This window comes from Monodelphis domestica, chromosome 5 (genome assembly GCF_027887165.1).
Source record: "Monodelphis domestica isolate mMonDom1 chromosome 5, mMonDom1.pri, whole genome shotgun sequence".
NCBI lineage: Eukaryota > Metazoa > Chordata > Mammalia > Didelphimorphia > Didelphidae > Monodelphis > Monodelphis domestica.
In genome coordinates this window covers 166,740,956-166,757,414 of record NC_077231.1, presented here as the reverse complement: position 1 = coordinate 166,757,414, position 16,459 = coordinate 166,740,956, and the positions used below count along the sequence as shown (strand labels likewise).

General features: G+C 33.5%; 1 protein-coding gene across 1 annotated transcript in view; it reads left to right on the top strand.

Annotated features, from left to right (window-relative positions):
- RELN (reelin) overlaps nt 1-16,459 on the top strand; it is a 539,202-nt gene that overhangs the window by 445,878 nt on the left and 76,865 nt on the right. Inside the window, exons 37-43 of the mRNA XM_003342005.3 lie at nt 1,393-1,477; nt 2,510-2,692; nt 4,784-4,955; nt 5,569-5,671; nt 7,057-7,286; nt 14,041-14,261; nt 15,960-16,107. Of these exons, the coding sequence (XP_003342053.2) occupies nt 1,393-1,477; nt 2,510-2,692; nt 4,784-4,955; nt 5,569-5,671; nt 7,057-7,286; nt 14,041-14,261; nt 15,960-16,107 (1,142 nt within the window). The remainder of the gene's footprint in view (nt 1-1,392; nt 1,478-2,509; nt 2,693-4,783; nt 4,956-5,568; nt 5,672-7,056; nt 7,287-14,040; nt 14,262-15,959; nt 16,108-16,459) is intronic.

Genomic DNA, 16,459 nt, shown 5'->3' with positions numbered 1-16,459 from the left:
AAAGAATACCTTGGGATTGTCTCATTTGCTGGTATCTATATCTCCCGCACATAGCACAGAGCCTGGCATGTAAGATGCTCTTAATAAATGCTTAATTATCTATCCAAATAGGGAAGAGAAAAAATGAAACAAGCTTTTATTAAGTGTATTCTGTGTGCCAGGCATTTTGCAAATATCTCATTTGATTCTCACAACAACCCAACAAAGTGCTTTTATCACCCCAGTTCTATAGTTGAGGAAACTTGGGCAACAGAGACTAAGTGACTTGACCAGGGTCTCAAAGCTATTAAGTATCTAAGGTCATATTTGAACTCAGGTTCTCTGACTCCAGATCCAACATTCTATCCACTGCTATATCTGTCCCATAAAAGCCATGGCAACATCTTATAGCAGTAAGATGCCATGTCTTCTACTTTAGTTATTAGTTTGCAGATAAATTAACAGAAACTACTCAAAGAATTGGAGTACTTATAGAAGAATATAACTATTTAACTCCCATTGTAAGAAGTTTGAATAGGAAGATAGAGTTTTTCAGTTGGCACAACTATCCTGTAGTGTTGGGAAGAAATGAACCTTTAAGATTGTCAGACCCAGGAAACCAAAAATAGTAAATTAGCTGAAAAATTACTAAAGCTAATTTAATCTCTTTATGGTGGTCCAAAACTTCCCTGCATGAATTGCTGAAGCCTAGGCATAAGAATTTAACCTTAATTATGCCTTATTTAACTTGAAGAAGTAGGGGTTTATTCATTCAGCTGGAATGCATGCCCCAGGGGTTGTCGGAATGAGCCAAAGCATAGAACTTAGCTTGTAGGAATTCTGGGAACCCTGGGAAAAAAAAGTTACCTATTAGCTTCAGGCATCCAGCAGAAGTACTTGGCACATTTCCCTTCTAGCATGTTATTCCTTTCACATCTAGCTGTGTTCCAAAGAGATTATGCTTAAATAAATATTCCTGGAGATTATAATAGTAACTCAGATTTAGATGGTGCCTTAAGGTTTGCAAAGCACTTCAAATATGTCATTAATTCACTTGATTCTCATAGAAACCTTTATTAGCATTACTTAAAGATATTTAAGGCTATCATTTTTGAATTGCTTCTTGAAATTCATACCAAGTAGGTGATTTTTCATTGAGTCAATAGATTTGTTTTATCTGAGTTCAAAGGAAATATTAGCCATTGTGAGAAAAAAAGTTTTGTGGGCCAAAAAAAAAAATCCCATTCATTCAGGTATTGAAATAAATTTTCATTGAATTTATACTTCATAATATGTTTATGGATTCTTGAACTTTCTGGGACCTTCTTAGTATATCTTTAGGTAAATCAACTGATAGGAAAATAAGATAGAAAGTGATATGAGGTCATTTATACTATATATTTCTATTTTCAGGAAGGACTAAGGATGCTCATTTCCAGAGACCTAGATTGCTCTAATAGCTTATATGTCCAGTTTTCACTTAGATTTATTGCAAAAGGTAAGATATATAGCTGTAACCATGTTTTTATATCCTTCCCAGAAATGGTACCCAATGAATAAGTCCTTTCCCCCCAGTAAGAATGATGAATCAGATCTGCAAGCAATACCGCATGGTTAAAATAAAGATTTGATATTAATCTCTAAGTATTCACAATTGTTAATTGGTTATTTTAATGTTACTTTGAGAAGTCAAGTTAGTTATCAGTTACTTTTAGTATATAATATGTTCCTCCTCTACCAAGTGTGGATCAGATAAGTATCATTTTTCCCCAGGAATGATCTTATTAAGTACAATGATAATTCTAGCTCTATGACAACTAATTTTGTCACCATTTCCATATGCCTTTCCATCCACATTTTCTATTTTTATTGATTTATATCTTAACTTTAAAATATATCTTGGACAATATTCCAAACAAAATTTTACAAAATTTTCCATTCTGATTTTTCATGTTAATGAATCAGATTTTATGAAAATATGCAATTTTCTTTTAACCTACTCATCTTTGAGGGTAGGGACCATACGTTATCTAAACTTTGTATTTCCCCAGTGCCTTCCACAGTGCTCTATGTACAGCACATGAAAGAGTTGGACTAAATGATCTCTAAAGTTCTTCCTAGCTCTAAATTACATGAGCTATGGGAATAAGTTTCTGTATCACAGGATTCGGGTAAATGTTTTGAAAATGCTTGCTGTGTTTCCAATGAGTCAAAAGACTTTACTTGGTTTTGTTTGTTTGTTTGTTCATTTTTGCTTAAATCAAATTCAATAAGCTTTTGTGTGTGCTTACTATGTGTTCTTGGTCATGTACTTATTGCTCCTTGAGCTCTCTGCCCTGTATTTGGGATACCTTATTCATAAAGACGCTTAACTTCCAAGAATTTGAAGGAGGATTGTCTTGGCTTTGAAATGGGGTGGGGGGTCGAGGGGATCATTTCCTGCACTGGTGCAAAAAACAAAATGAGCTTAGTCTATGTTGCTTCTGCTCTTCTGTGTCATATTAATGCCCGTGTCCCCTCTTCATTCTAGGTACCCCAGAGAGATCTCACTCTATTTTATTACAGTACTCCATCAGTGGGGGCATCATTTGGCACTTGATGGATGAGTTTTACTTTACTCAAACAACCAATGTCCTCTTTATTAATGTTCCCCTGCCATATACTGCACAAACCAATGCCACACGTTTCCGACTCTGGCAACCGTACAACAATGGTAAAAATAAACCTCTTTTTCTATGCTTGCAAATTGACTGAGACACATTTATTTTTGTTAAGATGAGAACACAAGCTTCAAACTAAATAAGGGTGTTTTATGCACAGATCATTAACTCTTTAATATGGCTGAGATGATTTGGATTTGAAAATATAACACCTTGTTACTATTTTAATTCATTGTTTCAAAAGTACTGGTTTCCCTTCATGAGATGGATATGGATATGGTAAATGCCAAAGAAGACTTTATAGAGACTTGTTCCAAAATATGAACTTTAGTTGCAATAAAATGCTACTTCTCCAAACTGTTTACTTTCATCTCAATGTTGCTGAAATAATTGTGTATGTGTATGTATATATATATATATATATATATATACATACATATATGATTTCAAACTGCGGAGTTCCATTCAAGACACTATTATAGGCACATCACAGAGTTTGACAGAATAGGAAGTACTGATACAAAATGCTGTAGTCACCCATTTAAAAAAAGTAAAATATGTATCGCATTCTCTTTAACATTCTCTTGTTTCTTTGGGAAATGCCATTGAAAGAAATAGAGTTTAATGCAGGTTTGAAATGGTGGTTGAAGATGCTCCTACAAATCAATAATGTTTTATGGCTTTGCTTCTTTGTCTGTTTTATAAAAAGGAAGTCTTTAGTAGCATTTTACTTTTTTCATTACATTCAAATTAGAAAAACATAATTTTATTACAAAGGCTTCTGAAAAGGTAAATAGTCCAGAATGGTAAAGAGAGTATCAAAGAGTCAACCATAAAATCGAATCACTTCCTGTGGTTTTATAACAAATGAGTCTAGAAATAAAATAAACATTTTTAAATATTATACTGAAAATAGAAAAAAGTCTAGGATCATTAACCTTTTTTGTCATGAACCCCTTTGGCATTTTGGTAAAGTCTATGGATCAGTTGCCAGAATAATGCCTTTGAATGGATATAATACAAAGGATTATAAAGGAAACCAAGTATGTTGAAATACAATTATCAAAACATATTTTTACAAAATAAGTTTAAAATCAGGTTAAAATCCATCATCTAAAACAGTACTATAAAGCTCAAATAGAATAGGGGGCCACTAATCTGTACATAAGGATCCCTTTGGGTGACATATTGACTTAATTTTAAAATACATTATAATCTATGTTTTATTTTATTTTATTTTTTTTTGTTAAATATTTCCCAATTACATTTCAATCTATAGAGTGGACTGCTTATAGCCTCTGGGCTGCATGTTTGACACTGCTGATCCTAGAGTATTAAATCTATTTGAATGAGCAAAGAGTTAATAAAAGATTTATTAAGGATATTCTTTATAGCTGACTTGACATGCTTGACAAGAATAGCACAGGATGAGAGAGTATGGGTGGGTTGTAATTTGCACTAATGAAGGGAATGACCACATTAATAAGATCAGGGATACACTGGATTATTGGACTTTCACCCGCATAAAATTCTGCCAAAGAATCCAAAGATTATAATAGGTAATGGGGGGAGGGATTTTTTTGCAACATGAAGGAATTTTCTTCTGTATAATTTTTTCCATCAGTTAATCAGATGGAAATCAAAAATATATATTTTTAAATATAAATAAGCTATTGGAATAGTTGGTTAAAACAAAATGCTCATGAGCCCAATCATTGTCGACTCGACTAGTTATCTCATTTCTGTGGCTATAAACTTCATTCCTAAGTGTATCTAGTCATTTTACAAAAGTAGGCATTGCTCATTATGTGAACAAGAAAGTGTGAATGAATAACTTTCAAAGGGCCTATTTTCCTATATTTGGTCGATAGCACCATTTTCTTAGATGAAAGACAACAGTTTTTTCACAGCATGTTTTCCATCAGAGAAGTTCTGAAATTAGTTAAGTCTTTTTTTTTGCTATGTCAACTTAAGATGACTCTGAGATTTTTAAACATATTTTGCTCATAATCACTGTAAATAAACTATCATATATTTTATGCTGTTTTAATTTTGGAAGCATATGTTTAATTTACTGAATTTTTTCCAAAGGACAAAACTCAATTTTCACTTTCAAAATTCTTCTTTATCTGAAAATCACTTAGGCAAGAAAGAAGAAATATGGATTGTTGATGACTTTATAATTGATGGGAATAATATAAACAATCCTGTAATCCTTCTGGATACTTTTGACTTTGGACCCAAAGAAGACAATTGGTTTTTCTATCCTGGTGGTAACATTGGCCTTTATTGCCCATATTCTTCAAAAGGGGCTCCGTGAGTATTTACTTTAAAGACTTAGAAGTTTTAATAATCACTTCTCCATATAAATTTATTCCCCCTTCTTTTCTTTTTTATTTATCTAACCTCTAATCTCATGAGTATAAGGAACCATGATTGCAGAAACTCCATACTTTTGGAAATCAAAAACTCATCTGTAATTTATGGTCTTAGAAACTTGCCTGGGGCACAGAATGGCTAAGTGTTTTCAGTCATTTTTCAACTGTGTCCTACTCTTTGTGACCCCATTTCAAATTTTCTTGGCAAAGATACTTAGAGTAGTTTGCCATTTCCTTTTTCCAACTCATTTTACAGATGAGGAATTGAGGCAAATGGAATTAGGTGACTCACCCAGTATTTTACACAGCTCTTAAGTGTCTGAGGCCAGATTTGAACTCAGGAAGATGAATCTGACTCCAGACTGGTTACTCTACACCACCTAGCTGTGACTTACCCATAATCTCACAACTAGTATATGTTGAGGCAAGATTTGAACCCAGGTCTCCATGATTGCAAGAGGATCCCTCTCTCTCCTATGCCACATTATCTCATATAAATTCCTCTTATATTGTAAATATATGAGTACCATGTTGTTTTTCTTTCATGATAGCGAGGAAGATTCAGCCATGGTGTTTGTTTCAAATGAAGTTGGTGAGCACTCCATTACAACTCGAGATCTGAATGTGAATGAGAACACAATCATCCAATTTGAGGTATTTTCCTTTCTTCCATTGTAATTTGAGAGAGTGCAGCCAGAAAAAAAGAAGTCACAGATAATTTCACAGAAACTAGCCAGACCTAACTCTAAAGTAGTGGATATTTATTTGGGTTCAAACAAGGAAGGAGAGGTAAAAATATTAGGCAGGGAGAAGGGGTGAACAGGAAGCCCTATTGACTTGTCCCCTCTGGCAGACTGGCCCCCCCAAAGTCTCGGGGTTCAAGCTCTTGGCCTTGATCTCTTTTCTGGCCAGCTGCTGGTCGGTCCCTACTCCTAAGCTAACTAGCTTGAATGGTGGAGTCCTGGAACAATTTATGGAGAGAGATGGAGAATGAGATCTTTGAAAAAGGGAATCTCAGTGGACGCCTTTCTTCAAGTCCCAGTGCACAATATTCACTGATGGCTCAGTTTGCATTTGAAGTTCTCCAAGCTTCAGGTTCCCTCCTGGAACTTTCAGTTTTTTCCTTCTTGTACCTCTCCCGTTCTTTCTATTCAGCTGATTTCTGCCAAAGATTTCTCTTTACACAAATTGGATTAACTCTTCTCTTATACAACTCAAGACAGATGATTCTATTGATTTTAAGCTTTACTTATAGAATCAAAGGATTTTATAGCTGGACCAGATCTCCTATTACAGATGAAGAAACTGAGATCAAATAACTAAAAGGATTTTCCCAAGGCACATAACTAGTTGACAACATAGCAAGATTAGACCCCAAATTCCCTCACTGCCAGTCCTTCTAATGCACTATACCACACACATTCAATAAGAATGGAAAAATGGAATGACCACTTAGTTGTAGTCTAAGTAGGGTAATTAAATCACAGGACATTAGAACTAGCCTCCCTGATCACCTGGACTAACCTCTTAATTTTAGAGGTGAGGAAAATACTATGAAGAGTCATGCAATGATTTATCCCAGGTAGCAGATAGTCTGTGACAACACTTGGACTAGAACCCAGGTCTCCTAACTATTGGGTCAGTCCTCTTTCCATTGTACCAAGCTATTTTCCTGATGAGTAAAAAAAAAAACAAAAACTCATTGTCAAAGTAAGGGGAATGTGTCACATTTTCCATATGTATTTACTTGGGTCATAGTCCAGCTTCGAAAGAAGACCAAAAGTAAAACACTGGACTCTATTTGATATGCTCTGCTTTCCCTATGGGATAAGGAAAAAAGTGACTTTTTCATGAAGCACTGAGGTGCTTTATGAGAGATTGTTGTATAAAGGTAGTGTACTATATTATTCATAAACAGAATTTGTATTTCTAAATAATTCAAGAAGGCATTTTCCAGGCAATGGGCTCTCTGGGAAATAGTAAAGTGGTGAATCATCTCAAGGCTTGCCACTCTGATAATTTGTATTTTTTCCCCCAAGATCAACATTGGATGCTCAACTGATAGCTCATCTGCTGATCCAGTAAGGCTGGAATTTTCGAGGGACTTCGGGGCCACATGGCACCTGCTCCTTCCATTGTGCTATAGTAGTAGCAGCCACATCAGCTCCTTATGCTCCACTGAACATCACCCAAGCAGTACCTATTATGCTGGTACAACTCAGGGCTGGAGAAGGGAGGTCATTCATTTCGGGAAGCTGCACCTATGTGGGTAAGGTCCTCACTGCTTCTTCTCAAGCCTTTTCAAAGTTGATCTTTATTGAAATTTCCCTTCCTGGAGTCATTTTTGGATTTTTTTTTTTGCCTTATGAGAGGAACAGAATTCTTCCTTTTATTTCTCACTGAATTCTCATTTAAATCAGATAAAATATTTATATTTGAAAACAATAGGAAGCTATGCTGACATACTTCTATGATAGACAGTTGCTAAAAAGGTATGTGTGTGAAATGCTATGTTGCAATATTCATTTCCTGAGTTGGAATATGTGATTCAGACACTTTGCATCTAAGAAGAGTCTAATTTATCCTGAAATATAATGACAACACACACACATAATACACATACACACACATTCACATGCTCATTTACTTAAGAAATTCAATGAAAGATTTTCATATTTTTGCAATTCAAATCTCACCATATCCCTTGAGAAGACACAGATTTATAGGATCATAGAATTTTTAGAACTAGAGGACTCTAATGACAATCTATCCAATCCCTTCATATTACAAATAAAGAAACTGAGGCGCAGAGAGAGGTCATGTGATTTAATTATTAACACAGCATGAATAATAGGAAAATCAGTTTTCAAATTCTGTACCTCCCTGAGATCCTAATTTCTTAGAAGAGAGCTCTAGGACTTTCCCTGATCTTTTCCCCTTCTCTCTGTGCTTTTGCTATATCTACTGATTTTTTAAATGAAAGGTCATTTAAGTTGAAATGATAATAGCTCACATTATTATGATGTTTTGCAATTTAAAAAGTAGTTTCTTCACACCAACCCTAATGATATAGATGGTGAAACTATTATTATCCCCATTTTGCTGATGAAGATGTGTAAAAATAAAATGAAAAGCTGTAGGTAAAAAAATGGAACTATTAGAGAATGACAGAGGAATAGAAAAGAAAGCAATACCACACATTCCCCTCTCTGATATTTTCATTTGTTTTCCTTTGTCTCTTATAATGAAGAACAATAGTTTAAAAATAAGAAAGTTACTTGTATAAAATATAGCACCTGCCTTTACTTTCTTCCTGCTAAACAGACTTAAAGATGCCTAATGACTTTAGGGGTGGTCTTTAGCAAACTACAGACTAGTCTCCTGGAGAAATATCTTTAATCTTTTCAACCTGATGACCATGGGGGCCATCGTTAGCTGCTTTATAACTCAAATTTCCTCAGACAGTCATTAGATACCAATAGCACCCAATAACTAGTTAACTATTCACAGAACCTCTTGGGCATCTTAAAAATCTGTCTTTTGACTTGTTTTTTTTTCCCCATATGTGTTGAATACCTTCAGTCTTTTACCAGAATTATCCTAAGAAAATGCTTAACTCATTTCATACTCATGATTCAGAAAAAATTATTCACAGGGGCCTCAGTTAGCAAAATTACAAAGGAGCAACATGAAACTGTGGTGATTCGACTCTTTCCCAAACCCTGCCACCATCCTACCCTATTATCATGATCCATGCAAATGAATGAACCTGTCCTGGTCTCCACTTCCTGGCTTCCCTGGCTTCCCACAAATCTCAGCTAAAAACCTGCCTTCTACAAGAAGCCTTTCCAAGTACCCTAATGCTGATGTCTTCTCTCTCTCGATTATCACATTTTAACCTGTCTGTATCTCATTTCTACCTAATCATGTGCATGTTGTCTCTCTCATTAGATTGGGAGCTCCATGAAGGCTAGGACCATGGTTTTTGCTTTTCTTTGTATCTACCTGTGCTTAGCACAGTGCCTGGCAAATAGTAGGTTAACAAATACTTATTGGCTTGACATATGGATGTGTATACATTAAATATATGTATTTACACCACAACTAAATCAGGCCTAAATTCAATCCAAACCCCAGTATTTAGTGCTCTAGGATAATTTTTTTCTGTAAAAAAAATGGACTTTCATTTCAAATCCTTTTAGTTACTCTGAAATTCTTGCTGAAAACTCAAACATCTAAAAGAGTGCTAGAAGAGTTAGGACACATCCAAATTACACTTAGCGTTAATAAAATTGGTGCTAATATCTCTTAAATAATGGAATTTTGTCACTCAGATGGACCTTAGAGATGATGTAGTAGAACCACCTTGTTTCACAGATGGGGGAACCAAGGCTCAGATGGCTTAACAAAGCACTATTGTTGAAGGGAAGCTTTCTAGACTATCAAAAGCATGATATGGTGGAAAGAGTCTGAATTTGTAGTCAGAAGACCAGGAGTAAAATTTTACCTCTCCTACTTATTGTCTGTGTGACCTTGGGCAAAAGCAGACCTGTTTCCTCATCTGTGAAATGGGATTATTGAATTATATGATTCCTTAGTTGCCTTCAGACTTTAAACCAAAGATCTATCATTCTTTGATGACATCTGAAAATGGTTTTTATCCTAAATGCAGTCAATGTTCAGCCCTAAACAATTCCATACTTTCTAATTGTCCTTAAATTTTCCCTAATGGATTACCTAAGAATTACAAACCTATTAAATCAAGGAGAAAACCCAGAAATTTGTAGAATCTTCAACAAAAAGTAGAGCTTAGTGTTACCAGATTGTGCTAGTAAAAAATATGGCATGCTTTTTAGTAGGTTCCCACAGAGGAATTCCAACTACAATGTATGAAATAAGGTTGCAAAGGTTTACCATTCTAAATGAGACCACCCATACAATTTTAGAGGCTGATTCAATTTATAAATTAGTAATTCTCCTCTGTCTTTTTTGCTTCAGAAGTACCAATATTATCTGTGAATGTGAACAAAAGAAATATATATTTCTAACACTCTTGGTTAATGATAAAGTATGGTCTTTTAGCCAATTAAAAAAACTTATAATAATCAAAATACTAGCCTTTGACTGTCACTAATATTTCAATGCTTGCTAAGAAAAGAAATTTGAACAAAAGGGTATATTCCCATTTCTCAAATGATGTCCAACCAAAGTTACAAGCTATCTTTCAATACTTCTGAAAGAACAACACTATTTGGTCCTTATTTAAAGTCTATGATTGCCAATATACTCCAAAGTAGAGAGATGCCAGTATATATGCAACTCTCTTTAAAACAAGAAAAATTATACACAACATACTTTTAATTAATTTTTCACTTTTCTATTTATTTTTAATTTTCATTATTAATGCTTTACCTAATTGACCGTGATGTATATTATCCATACACATGAATATACTAAATAGTATAAGTTATAGGGATGATTATTGTATGTAACCTCTACAGATTATCAGACTATGCTGAAAGCATAAATGTTGTTTCCTATTCAGGTTTATCCACATCATTTTTTTGTAATTGTGTAGACTTTTCTATGTTCTGTTCCTTTTTAAAACTTCTCAAGTTCTTTTTTTTTTTACTTTATGCATTTTCATAATGAGTCAGCCAAAAAAAAACCTGTTTAATGAAGCCAGTGCTGTGTGCTTGAATTTTTAAGTCTATGCTTTAAATAACAGATTCCTTTGAATACCACTGATGTGGGAGAATAGATGCTGACACTCACTAAGGAGCATGGCAGCAAGAATTTTTAAATGAGATTTCAGCAGAAGGAAACCACATTGAAACTAGGCCTTTCAGTCCATTTATCATGGTGCTTGCAGTTTCTGTGTCAAGACAGGTGAAACAATAATAAATATCCAACCAAGGTAGCTCATTTGTATTCATAACATTTGAATAAATAAAAGGCTCAAAAAAATTCTATGTAGGCTTTTGTTCAAAGGAAAACTCTAAGCATTTCCCTCAGCTCAGCAGTCTGAAAGTTCAAATGGGAAGAAGTGTTCTTTGCCAAGACTAAATTGTGATATATATTTGAAAGTAAAGTTTAATTTCAAATTGGGATTTTTTTTCTCCAGGGGATAGGATGGCTGTAGATAGTAATAATCTTGATTTAAATAAATTATAATAGAGTTTAAGTTATATTGAGAACTTTACTTCAATCATTTTCATAGCTATTGAGCAAATTTTCCATCTTAAAAGTTTTGACTTTTGATTTCAGCTTTTCTTGCCTAAAACTGGGCAAATATTATATAAGAACTAAGAGCAAATGATGGAGACATTTAAAGTGTATAGAAAGACTATAAGAAGCATTTGAATTGCAAAGAACTTGACATACATTTTCTGATTTAATCACATGCCATCAATTTTGATAGCTAGAATTCTTACCCCCCACTCTTACCTAGTAGCCAACACATTTCACCTCATGCCATGAAAATACAGAGAAGCATTTTATTCCTACTTTGCTTCTCAGGAAAGCATAATTAATCCCCAGGAATGTCAGCATTATTCTCAAACATGAAGAACAAAAATAAAAATAGAAGATCCATTTACTGAGCTAGGGGAACACATCTTTATTTAATGTGGACATTTAAAAAAACCCACCAGGATAGATAATTTTTTAAAAGGCTTCTATATTGGGAGAAAGGATGAAGACTAATGACCTATGACTGTTGACTATTTTGACTACGAAAGAGAAAAGCTAGGAAATTACTTTAGAAGTCAGACTTTTTGTCTAGGGGAGAGACATATACTATCCTAGGATCTTCCCCTTCACTCTTGCATTGACTTTTCATCGGACCTTCTATGAAGGTGACTAAGTGACTATTTGTAACATTAAATACCATAAATCAATCATTGGTATTAAATTTTAGGAAGTTCATCTAATCTAACCCTTTGCTTTTATAGGTGAGGGAAGTGGATCTTAGCCAGCACAGTTTTTCAAGATTTAAGAATGAATGTTTCAGCATCCGTTTTTTGGTGAAAGTAGAGAAATCATTGCATTTTACTTTTTAAAACCTTCTAATCTGTTTGTATGTGTTTTCCTACATAATGAGTATATGGCTTCTTTAAATAAAGCCATTTGTATCTAAAACAATCTAATCTTTTAATAAGAAAGTCAGTCATACACAGATTTCTAGATTCCTAGTTTTTTAGATGATAGAAAATGCAAGTTAACTAGAAACTTGCCAATAGGAAAACTGTGGGTTGAAAAAAGGATCATCATGAAATTTTTAGTACATTAACCACTCAGACTGCTATATGATTTTTCCTTATGTTTATATTAAACCTCTAGAAAAGAAGGTTAGAGAAGAAAGCAAGGCAAGGCGTTTTTGCTCCTGCTCTTCTTTCTAGTGCTAATGTCTGTCTCAGCTCTGCCTTTCCAGTCTTTAAGCAATTCGTATACTAAAGGAAACAGGAAGTGCTAAGTTCACATTCCATCTTGGACACTTAGCTGTGAAACATTGGACAAATTTCTTATCCTTTCTTGGTCTCAGTTTCCTTGTCTGTTGTAGGGATGATAATAGCACCCTCCCAGGAGGCTCAAATAACTTCCCTACTTATCTGAAATGAATGACACATATAAAGTGCTTTGCAAACCCGAAAGCACTATATAAATATTAGCTTATCTTTCAAGGCCCAGAACAAATACCATTTCCTCCATAAAACCATCACTCATCTGAAAGTCACCCCTTTCTCCTTTAAACCAACACAATACTTTGATGTCCCCTTATTCCAGTATTGTTTTCTTTAAAATGTTACAGTATTTCTAGTCTGCATTGCCACTCTTTTTATAAACTATGAGTCTGCCCATTGACTTATTCTTGATTCTCATCTGATATTTACTAAATTTCTGGTTTGGAAAACTAAAATTTAAGGAAAAAAAACCATTTACCCACTAAGGTTGAATATTTGCTAGAATAGTTTTAGCATAGAGATTTATGTATATTTTCCCACTAATAAAATGGAAACTCCATTATTTCCCCTACTAATTACTAAATCTGAAACTCCATTATTTTCCCTACTAAATGGTAAAAAGATTCCTGCATATCCAGGAGGTAAATCTTATTCTTCTCTGTATTCCCTATGCAACCTAATACAGTTGTTGAATGAATTAAGTATACCCTGGTAACAGTTGGTTCAAAGTTCCTACTTCAAAAAAAAAAGAAAAAAGACATATTGAAGTCAATTTTCAGCTTTTGAATCATATGAATTTTGTCTGAAATCTGTATCTGATGCATTGTAATTGACCAGAGTGGTTGAAAAATCCCAGGTACTCTATCTCCATGTTAGGAGATTCAGTGAGAGTTCTTAAGTAAAGAAGGTGAAGTTAGATTGAACAGTAATTTAGAATATTAAACAGTAATTTAGAATATTTAAGGGAAAACTAAACTGTACTTTTTTATTTAATTCTTGATTATGAATATAAATTTGTTTATTATTATAAATTTGTTGTCAAATCATGTTTTTTAATTTTTATTCTTAATTTAATTTTTTGCTTAGTACTTAGAAGTTACTGACACACTGTAAACATTTAATGATACTTGTTGACTTATTTATTTTCATAAAGAGTTCTACTTTTATGGAAGAAAGGAATAATTAATTTAAAAGAAATATTGCTCTTTCACTTGGTTAAATATACCTGTGGAAACATAGCTCTTTGGCAAAAAAAAAAAAAAAAGCATAGACCAGATACTATGTGGGGGAAGCTTCCCCAAAATAGGTGCAAAGTACTTATTATGATGTGCTTAAATAGCTTCTGGAATGATCATCTTACAAACCCAAAGCTATTAAGTGGTGACAAAAGTTAAGATAAATGGTAAGTATATGTTTTTTTAATTGTTAATGTTTCCTCCCTCTCAAAATGGGAACAGTAGTCAGGAGTTTCTTATTGTTACCAGAGGGTTACTGATCATCTGTGTTCCATTATTGTACTCTCAATGATTAGTTTGTGAATAGCACTTACCTCTTTTGCAGATCTGTACGATTCAGATGGTATCAAGGATTTTATCCTGCAAGTTCTCAGCCAGTGACTTGGGCCATTGATAATGTCTATATTGGTCCACAATGTGAAGAAATGTGTAATGGGCATGGAAGTTGTATCAATGGAACCAAATGTATATGTGATCCTGGATACTCGGGCCCAACTTGTAAAATAAGTACTAAAAACTCAGATTTTCTCAAGGATGATTTCGAAGGTGATTTTTTTCTTCCTTTAATCATAATCCTATGGATCTTTATACAAGAATTTTAATTTTAATGGCACATATACATTTTGACAATTAAAAAGTAAACATACTATAAAATTTTCTAATAATTTATTATTGTAATTCTTAATAACAAAGAAACTCCATAACATCCAGCTTGATTTCAAACAAATAGATAATTAGAAAGAATACTTCCATAATATCAATTGTTCATATTCTATTATACTCCTTTATAGAATCTGAAAGTTGAATTTAGTGGTTGTATAGCCCTACCACCTACAAAATACAAGAGTTCTTCCTTTAATGTCCCTGATAATTAAGCCTTCTTTTAATAGGCTGCCTATTTTATTACTGACTAGCTCTAAATTGTTAGAAATTCTTCACTTATTATGTCTCCTGCCAGTAATTGTTCATTAATCATATTTATGCCCTTTAAAGTAACAGAATAAATCTAATTCTTTCAGACATTAAAATATTTGAAGGAAGTTATTATTTCCTTCTTAATTCCGTTTTCTAGGTTAAATATAATTGGTTCACTTAATTTTTCTGTGGATAATATGCTTTCTCAATTTCTTATTCTCTTTTGTCCTCTTCTGGACATACCTTTAACTTTCACATACTCATAAAAATGTGGTGCCCAAATATAAAAACACTTATATCTTGCCTGGCATTAGTATTTGACCAGATGATCCACTATGTCATTTAATCCTGGCACTATGCAATTACTTATTGTCTATCAGAAAAAATACAATATATATTTTTCATATTTCTCATTTCCTTTATCCATGATCCCTATTTTTGAATTATTTTCATGAGTAATGTAAGTTTCTCTTCAGTATTGCTTAACATTTAGAGACTTATTTCTGCCAGGTCACTACATATGTCAAGTGTAATTTTTTCATTAAGAAAATTTTTATCAAGGAGTCTCTAATAGAACAAAGATGTGAATGAAGTCCTACAAACATTAAGTTCTTGTCTGTAAGCTATTACCAATCTATTAAACAGTGTTGAGTCATTCTTTGACTACATATCTTGTTTTCTACATTAGTAAATTAGAGGTTGTGTTCGAAAAAATTTCAGATCTGGTGATAATAGACAATATATTAGGAAATATTAATGCTAAAATAGTCAATTCCCCACTCAGCTTGTAGTATAGATTTCTGTATGTATCGGAACTGTCTCTACAGAATTTGTGTCTTGGGTGAGGGCAGAGCAGGAGGAGGAAGAAAAGAGGAGTCAATCCTAGCCCTAAATAGAATAAAATTAGAGAATGAAAAATAACTAAGTAACATCAATCTATATGGTCTGTTATTTGTGGTTTTAACCAGCTTTTTATAAGAAATGTCCATTTATTTAATCTGTAGATTCACTTGAGTTAAGAACACATCAGCCTTGTGTACTCAAATTTAGCATTATGAGCAATCTGTTAGACATAGAGAATGATGTGGAAATTTCACTGGCATTTGAAATTCTGTACAGATCAGCAACTTCTTTTCAATTTATAGTATTTGAAAGGTACATAAAATATTCCATTAATATTCATGACTTATACATGTGAAATTTTAAAAGTACAGAGGTCCAGTGTCTTAAAAAGTTGATAATGTGTTTACATTGCTAACTTCAATAAATAGTATTTAATATACTGTTTTGGAATACAGATAAATATAAATATATCTTTCACTTTTTCAGGTCAACTGGAGTCTGATAGATTCTTGTTGGTGAGTGGTGGAAAGCCATCTAGGAAATGTGGAATCCTTTCCAGCGGAAACAACCTCTTTTTCAATGAAGATGGCTTGCGCATGTTGATGACGCGGGACTTGGATCTGTCACAAGCCAGGTAATCACAAAAATATTCTGATGAATTATTTGAGAATTATTATTATACCTTGCATCATATTTTGCAATAGAATATTCTTAAATCAGGATAAGGATGGGAATCACCAAGAATAAGGCCTTCACTAGGAAATGTCTTGCCTCTTCTTAAGAAATCTATTAGAATTTCTGTTCTAGTGCCAGAGATGTCTGAAATAATGGGATCAGAAATGAGAAATGGCTTCATTGATTAAAGTTACCATGTTGTATTATGAAAAGAATGAATATAAGTTATACCATTTAATTCATTCTTGGTCATTCTTCTAAAGTTTAATCAGGCAGCTATCATCACATCTCCCTACATGGTTTATGCTGCT